The sequence below is a fragment of the Hibiscus syriacus genome, unplaced genomic scaffold, assembly GCF_006381635.1.
Source record: "Hibiscus syriacus cultivar Baekdansim isolate YM2019G1 unplaced genomic scaffold, ASM638163v2 tig00112342_pilon, whole genome shotgun sequence".
NCBI classification, from domain to species: Eukaryota; Viridiplantae; Streptophyta; class Magnoliopsida; order Malvales; family Malvaceae; genus Hibiscus; species Hibiscus syriacus.
Window position 1 is genome coordinate 159,459 of NW_024063305.1, and position 9,351 is coordinate 168,809.

General features: G+C 32.3%; 1 protein-coding gene across 1 annotated transcript; it reads left to right on the plus strand.

Moving 5' to 3' along the window:
* Positions 1-8,011: 8,011 nt before the first annotated feature.
* Positions 8,012-9,133, plus strand: LOC120177870 (probable F-box protein At2g36090). Its single transcript, XM_039183857.1, has one exon. It carries the CDS (start codon positions 8,048-8,050, stop codon positions 9,095-9,097), a length of 1,050 nt encoding a protein of 349 aa, XP_039039788.1. The 5' UTR covers positions 8,012-8,047; the 3' UTR covers positions 9,098-9,133.
* The last annotated feature ends 218 nt before the right edge of the window (positions 9,134-9,351 follow it).

The following is a 9,351-nucleotide window of genomic DNA, read 5'->3' on the forward strand; positions in this document are numbered from 1 at the left end:
AAGTGAGATTATATGATATTTGGCGTTTCAAGATGTTTTTCCAGAAGAATTACCTAGTTTTACCTCCAGACCGTGAGGTGGAATTCAAGATTGATGTTTACCTGGGAACTGATCCTGTTTCTATGGCTCCATATAGAATAGCTCCAACTAAGTTAAGAGAATTAAAGGCCCAATTGAAGGAGTTGCTCGATAAGGGATTTATCAGACCCAATGTTTTGCCTTGGGGGCAACTGTACTTTTTGTGAAAATAAAGGATTGTTCTATGTGATTATGCATAGATTATCAACAATTAAATAAGGTAACAATAAAGAATAAGTATCCTCTTCTGAGGATTGATGATCTGTTTGATCAACTGAAAGGTGTATCAGTGTTCTCTAAGATAGACCTTCGGTCAAGATACCACTAATTAAAGATTAAAAAGAAGGATATTTCAAAGATAGCTTTTCAAACTCGGTATGGACATTATGAATTTGTGGTGACACCATTAGTTGACTAATGCTTCTGCATTATTTATGGATTTGATGAACCGAGTATTCCAACCTTACCTGGATCAATTTGTGGTGGTATTTATTGATGATATTTTGGTGTATTCAAAGTCAAGAGAGGAGCATGATGCTCATCTTTGTATTGTTCTCCAGACTCTTCAAGAGAAAAAGTTGTATGCCAAACTATCCAAATGTGAATTCTGGTTATCATAGATTGATTTCCTTAGCCATATAGTCTCCGCATAAGGCATAAGAGTATATTCCAAAAAGATTCAAGCTATAGTGGATTGGAAACCCCCAAATAATGTTTCTGAAGTTTAAATTTTCTTGGGAGTTATTGGTTATTATTGAAGGTTCATGAAGAACTTTTCGAAATTAGCTTCACCGCTAACTAAATTGTTACGAAAAGGTGTACCTTTTATTTGGTCGGAGAAATGCCAAGAAAGTTTTGAAATGCTAAAGAGGATTGTAACAGAGGCACCAGTACTTGTACAACTTGAGTCGGGTAAAGACTATGTAGTTTTTAGTGATTCATCTCATAATGGATTTGGATGTGTGCTTATGCAATAAGGGAACGTTGTGGCCTATGCCTCGAGACAATTGAAGAATCACGAGAGAAATTACTTGACACATGACTTAGAATTGGCAGCGGTCGTGTTTGTTTTGAATATTTGGCGCCATTATCTGTACGGTGAGCGGTGCTATATTTATATAGATCATAAAAGTCTAAAGTACTTGTTGACTCAAAAATAACTGAACTTGAGGCAGAGAAGATAGATCGAGCTTTTAAAAGATTATGATGTGATCATCAATTATCATTAAATGAAGGCTAATGTGGTAGCTGATGCACTTAGCCGAAAGACTTTTGCAGCTTTACGAGTTTTGGATGCACTTATGTCATTAAAGGAAGATGGCACCTTGATTGTTGATCTTAAGTTAAAGCCAATGATGTTGGATCAAATAAAAGAGCTACAAAGAAAATATGGAAAATGTTTGGCAAGAATTGCACTAGTATAAAAAGGTGAGACCAAAGACTTTGAAATCAGAACTAATGGATGTTTATATTATCGTGGAAGATTTTGCATTACAGATAATGAAGAATTGAAGACAGATATTCTCTTTTGAGATACATTATAGTCCTTTGACTATGCATCCAGGTGGGAATAAGATGTCTCAGGATATAAGGAGTCGTTATTGGTGGCCTGTCATGAAAAGAGATATATCAGAGTTTGTTGCAAAATGCCTGACATGTCAACAAGTGAAAGTTGAACATCAAGTGTCTTCTAGATTGTTACAACTGATATCCATTCCTGAGTGGAAGTGGGAACGAGTTACTATTAATTTTGTTTTAGGGCTATCTTAGACACCTAGTAAAAATGACTCAATATGGGTGATTACGGACAGATTGACCAAGGCAACTCACTTTATTCGAATTCGAATAGAATACTCAATGGATAAATATACAGAGTTGTATATAAAAGAGATAGTTTGGTTACATGGAGTACCTGTATCAATAGTATCCAACCAAGATCCAACGTTTATTTCAAGATTCTGAAATTCTTTGCATAAGGAATTGGGTACTCGATTGAATTTCAGCACGACTTTTCATCCATAGACAGATGGTCAGTCAAAGCGAACTATTCATGTATTGGAGGATATGCTAAGAGCATGCATGATTGAATTCAAAGGATCATGGGAAAGATATTTATCTTTAGTAGAATTTTCTTATAATAACAGTTATCAATCGAGTATTAAGATGGCTCCGTATAAAGCATTATATGGAAGGAAGTATCGAACACCATTAAATTGGTTTGAGCTAAAAGATCAAGATCTAGTTGGCCCTGATTTAATGAAAGAAATGAAAGATAAAGTGAAAGTTATCCTAGATAATCTTAAGATAGCTTCCGATCGACAAAAATCTTATGCTAATTTAAAGAAAAAAGAGATTGAATAACAAGTGGGAGATAAGGTATTTCTGAAAGTATCTCCTTGGAAGAAAGTATTGCGGTTTTGGCGTAAAGGAAAGCTGAGTCTGAGATTTATTGGACCTTATGAGATTTTAAAAAGGGTCATACCAATAGCTTATCAGTTAGCTTTGTCTCCCGAAATAGACAAGATCCATAATGTTTTTCATGTGTCGATGCTTCGAAAGTATTGATCAAATCCATCGCATATTATTACACCAGAGTAAATAGTGATCAGACCAGATTTGACTTACGAAGAAGAACCAAATACGGATCTTGGCTCGAGAAATCAAAGAACTGCACAGCAAGACGATTCCTCTAGTTAAAGTGCTTTAGCAAAATCATAAAGTCGAGGAAGCTACTTAGGAAAGAGAGGAAGACATGAGAAAGCAGTACCACACCTCTTCACATCAGGTACATCTTAAAATTCGAGGATAAATTTTTCTTAAGGGGAGAATAATAATACCCCAAACATCGGGTTAGTGACTATAGTGTAAGGATTTAAAACTTGGTGGTTTAATTTGAATAAATTAAAAAGTACAAGGACTGATTTAGGAAATTGTGTTTAAGACTTATAATTAAGAATGGAAGAATAGAGGGGTATTATAGTCTTTTAGAAGGAAATGAATTTAATATCCATTTCTTTTATAGATATTTTTAAGTGATGAATAGGGGATAAAGGATAAGGCAGGAACTTTGGTTCTCTATTATTCTTCTTCTTTTCCCCGTAACTCCATTGCTAAGGTAAGATATATTCAAGTTTGTTTTTCCTTACATTTTTGGGTTGGTTTTGAAGCCTTGAGTGATATAGAAGCTTAAGGAAAGTTTAAGGATGTTTAAAACTAAAAGATTAGTGATTTATTAGTGATTTAATAAAATGGGTTTTTAAGTGATTTGATTAAATTTTGTCAATAATTAGATTTTAAAAGCATATTTGACTTGTCAAAGATGTAAATAAGAGATTTGGAGCCTTAAAAGTGATTGAAAACATGTTCGAGTATTTGGTGTGATTTTTAGTTTTAAGTGTTCTTTGGAGAATTTGGGTGTTATAAGGAGATTTGTGAATGTAAGTTAGTAAGGATATGTGATAATGAGTTTGATGGTATGGTTGTAGATAAGAGTAACAGATTTAGGTGAAATTTGGGTAAAAATCGAAGTGAAATAAGTAAAATCTTGGTAAGGGTATCAGTACTGGAAGAATAGTACTGATACTATAAGGTTAAATTAGAGGAAAAAGTTTGAATATTTTTTACTGTAATTGAAAAATGGAATTCCAGAATGCGAAAATGGTATTGATACTGAAGTGGGTATTGGTACCATATAAGAGAAATATCGATACTGTAGGAGGGGCACGAATACTTTTCAGTCTGAAATTTTAAGTTGATGGTTTATTTCATCTATGTAAATGTGAATTTGTTAATATTTGATGTATACTACTTGAAATTTACTGGTTGAGGGCTTTAATGGAAGGATTTAGGACAATGGTCATTATGAATAAAAAGGAAAAGTTAGGATGAATTTTAAAGAATTCGAAAATAATAATACATTTGAGTATTATTATTTTGTATAAATGTTAGAAAGTATACTAACATTTTATTTTTATATTGTATGTGTGATTATGGATGCTTGGGTAGATCGTAATCAAATTCCTGAGACAAGCAAACAAAAAGGCAAAGATAAAGTCGCAGAATAGTCAGACAACATTAAGGCATAATATTGAGGTATACTAAGTGATTGCATTTATTATGTACTTATATGATATGAGGATGACTTGTGATGAGTCAACCTCGAATGTTTTTATAAAAAATATGTTTTAGAACATTTTGAAATATTTTCATAAAGTTTATGAAAATGATTTTACGAATAATTTTAGAGTATGAACTGCTCTAAAATAGATGGATGGACTTTTATATTGTTTTAACAACTATCGATGTTTCAGAATAAATGTTTAATCTGCGAATTTGATTTAAAGGCCTATTTTATGTGCATTGAGAGTCATAGATGCATTCGACATACTTTGTGTATGATGATTATCAATCGATCTTGTTTAATGCATATGTTGCATTTTCGTATCAGTACTATGTGTACTTTCGGCACTCTGTGTGCACCCATGGTATTCATAATGAGTTTGTGAATTACCATTTAGTTACCTTAGTATAGTGTTGTTGTCATTACAGAACCTATGCTTTCGTTTAGCACTTATGTGCAACTCATGTACCATGCATTCTCATTCAACATACATTGGGCAAATAAAATGATACTTTGGAAAAATATTGATTGATAGATATGTTGGGCATACTAAATATTGTTTCGCATGTTATGTGAAAGAAACTCGGTTTACCAAGCCAGTTTTATGTATTATTATGATTTATACGATTAAATTCACATTTTTGATATTTTATGATGTACTTATGTTTTGGTTATACCTCACTTATATTATTATGCCTCACTAAGTGAATACTTAGCTTGTGATGGTTTCACGCGTAGGTAATAGCATACGAGCGGAGTAAGGAGTGCAATTGATATCGTAAATTAGAGGTTGCCTCATCAGTAGTTGTATGGTGTTTATGTCTAATTTTGATATTATTAGATGGCATGTAATAGATTTATGATAATGCTCTGGAATGTATTTGAATTATGATGTTGTAGTATTTACTATGTTAGAACTTTAAGGTTAATTTACAAACTATAGTTAATGAACATTTTTATTATTATTATTATATTAAAATATTTTATTTAAAGAAACAAAATTTTACTGGTTTTCAAATACGGAAATGTTTTTAAAAGTCATGTGGCATATGTGACTCATGTACGAGGACGTATACGGGAAGTGGGTGTTATGTAGTAGCAGTTGGCATGACAGGGGATTGGTGCAGACGAAGGTGGTCTGGGATTAGGCAGCTGAGGCAGCGACAGAGTGGGGTTAGAGTTTGAAAACCCTAAAAAAATTGGGTACTGAGCCGGACCTGTTGGGCTCCGAATTTATCTTTGTTGGGCTCGGGTCTTGGGTGGATGACCCTTTGTGATTGGGGTCCAATTTGGGTTTTGTAATTGACCTGTATAAATAATAATAATAATAATAATAATAATAATAATAATAATAATAATAATAATAATAATAATAATAATAATAATAATTGTAGCGTCGGGATGAAAACGAGTGTCCATACTATTTGCATAAAAAATCACTATTCATGCACTCATTTTTTAAAAATAAAATTAATTTATATCATATGGGATAAATGCATATCCTATAAATAATGTTTTTTAAATAGTATAATTGGTGAAATATATTTTTGTCTTATATGACACGTATAATTAATAAATTAAAATATTTTAACAAAAAAATACTTTTAACGAATTATTTTAATATTTAATTCATATGTTTATAGTAATGTATTTTGGATTCATATCTCAAGGTAAGTACCGTGATTTTATTTTTCTAATTATTGGTATTTTAATTAAATATATCTTTTTATCATTAATATAATATAGTTTTATTAAATTCATTGAGTGAATTTAGTGGTAAAAGATAATGATTTTTTAATTTTTTCGAGTTCGAGTAATCGTTTATTTGCAAGATGCATGTGCATTATCAATAATTAAGAAAAATATATATTAAAAATAACATTAAACTAAGAAATGGTATTATATTAATATAATTTTTTGTTTAATTAAAAATACTTTTAACTAAAAATGATTGATACAAAATAACCATGTGAACAAAGTATTATTATTTAATAAAAACATTTTTTATTAAATGTATTTCTTAATTAAAATATTTATACTTTTTTCTCTTTAATCTAGGTGATTACAATAATATCATTTATTTTTGAAGACTCTCAATCATTTCACTATGAACGTTCAACTATCATACAATCATTGGTGTTCGAACCCAAAACTTTAATAGTAATTTTTTAATTATTAATATCGACTTAACATAAATAAATATTATATTCATAAATAATCTGAGAGGGTGACTTAAAAGAACGTTATTGGAGTAAATAAGCCACATACGGTCAAGTTGGCTTGCAATTTCCTTCAACGTTAATCCTTTTTATTTATAATATTTATTTGACTCCTAAGATAAACCTTTGCCAATATGATAGATTTTTTTATACATAAATTGAAAAAATAATTATCTTCCTAATACGTCAGCTCGTAAGATGGATAATTAACTAATTAATTAAAATAATACATAATAAAATAGTTAGAAAAACGTCAAGCAGAAAGGTTCAATTTAGAATACAAATGAAAATGACGTTTTTTTTTTATTGTAAAGACAGCAAAGTTACATTAAGCTCTCATGTAAAGGGGACCATAGCAATCACGATTAAGCAGATCCAAGATAGACACCGAGGGCTCTGTGTAAACGTGCCGACCAGCAAGAATATCAACTTGGGAGTGAGCAAGGGCATCCGCGATTCTATTTGCTTCTCGGGGTATCCATTAGACACCGGGGGCTCTGTGTAAACGCTTTTTGTTTATTTATCTTCGTATATGATACAATTTCAACTTAAAATGTTTTAAAAATATATTTTGTGAAACTTATTATGTATAATTTATTTTCATATTATTATTATTAAATTTCTAACTGAAGTGCAGTAATAAAATTTATGTATTTTTTTAATAATTTTTTTTCTAACTTAAAGTAATATATATATATATATATATATATATATTCACGTAAATTTATATAAACATATGGCATATGTTCTATTAAAGCACAGTGGGTCAAACTTAGTGTATTGATTAAATTATCATCATTCATCAAACAACAAAATGCTTTCATTGGCGTGGGTGCCTTCTAGAGCTTCACCAAAGCATTTAAGGATAAATTAAGTAAAAAAGTTGTAATGGTTATGCATATTTAATTTGAGTTTTCTTTTTTGTGAACTTTTTTTCATATTCAAAAAATAAATTAAGAATTTATCAAATAATATATTTTCCAATATGTTGTATTACTGAGATAATTTTTATTTAGTAATTTTATACGTTGATTTGATTATAAAAATTTATCAACAACGAGTAGATGGTTAAAAAGTCCTCTGTCCATACTTTTTTCTCTCTTTTAAATGAAAATTGTTCAAAAATGTATTTTTCCTTAAAAAATTAACTTATTGGACCAATAATTTTAGTTCAAAATAATTCAATATTATTCAAATTTAATAGTAATATCTGCTTTTTTTTGTTTCGAAAATTAGTTTTTTAATTTAATGAAAATTATTTTTTAAAATATTTATTTATTATCAAATTTTCTAAGTTTCGATATATATAAAAGCAATTAAGTAATTACTGAATACATTGGTAGCAGATATTTTAGACTTGATGATTATTAAAATTTAAAGCATTTGCAAGTTGTGATAAAATGTAAAACAGGAGCGAAGAGTCAACGTTCCAGTGCCAGGTAGAACATAATTCTTAGTAAAACAAAGGGTACTTTTGTTATTAATGGGAAAAAGGAAGGGCAATTCCACATTTTCTTGCACTGCCTTCCTTCAAGTTACTCCTTTATAAACCTCAAACTACAAAATACTCTGCTCCTAAGACGAAATACTCGGGCTGTTTTTAATTAAAACACAGAAAAACACAAACGCAATGGCTGGCTCTTCCGCATCGCCACCAGTACTAGGACGCTGCACAGCAGGCATCACCACCGTTGATCAGAACAGCGAAGCAGCAATCTCTATCGTCCATCAAGACATCATTGAGACCCACATATTGACCCGGCTTGACGGCCCAACTCTCTCATCCGCCTCCTGCGCCTCTGCCCACCTCAATGCACTCGCATCGCAGGAAAACCTCTGGACCAACATCTGCCTCTCTACATGGCCTTCCATCGCCTCTCCACGTGTAAGCCACGTCTTCTCTAAATTCCACCAGAGCTCCCGCTCCTTCTTCTCGGACGCGTTCCCATTAGCCATCGAACCAGCGACCTTAGGCGACTCGTCGGAAAATCCTAACCTTCCATCGGAATTAATCTCTGCCGTTGATGTATATTACAAGAAGGAGCTGATTTTCAGTAAAGTCGTCGAAACGGAAACTGTAAGCGCTTGGTTCAACAGCTCACCGTTCCGGGTTGATTTATTGGATCCAAAAGAAGCTGTTTCGACCCGGATACCAAACCCGGATAAGGACGACACGTATAGGGATCTGGAAGAAGATATGGAGTTGAGTTGGATCATGATCGACCCAATCGGAAAACGGGCGATGAATCTCTCGAGTCAGAGACCGGTTACCGTACACCGGAACTGGCTGAGCGGGGAGGTGCAGGTGAAGTTCGCGTCGGTAATAGCCGGAGGAGGAATTGGGGCAGCGACGGAGTGGGTGCAGTGCGAGGTGGTTGTCACGTGCGGGGGGTCAGCTGGAGGGGAGATGCACGTGAGGGAGGTGAGTTTACAGTTGGAGGACATGGATGGGATGTACCTCAGTGGGAAGGATAGTTTGGGAATTTTGAAGAGAGGATTGGAGGGCAAAAGAGGAAAAGGGAAGAGGAGGGAAATGGAAAGGAAGAAGGAAGTAGAGGACTTCTTGGAAAGGAAAAGAGGGAGAACAGAGAGGAGAATGAAGAGGGAAGGGACTCTCGATATGCTATGCGTTGCGTTTGGGGTTTTGGCGTTTGTTTCTTCCGCCTTATTTTTTTTTTAAATAAAATTTTTCAACATGTAAAACTCCATTAAAATATTAACCTGTAAATGAAAATCATGACGAATGAAACAAAGGATTAACAAAATAGCAACTCAAACTACTTTATACATCAATATTTATATATTCTATTAAGTGATCAAAATGTAAAGTGTTCAAAATGTGAAGTGTATAAGTTATCGATGATTAAAAAAAATTTAAACAAATATTATCTTATAATCACTTTAAACTATTAAAAAAAATAACAATAATAAATT

What these genes read in the sequence shown, in the direction of transcription:
- LOC120177870 (XM_039183857.1), top strand. Translation starts at nt 8,048, where the DNA reads ATGGCTGGCTCTTCCGCATCGCCACCAGTACTAGGACGCTGCACAGCA.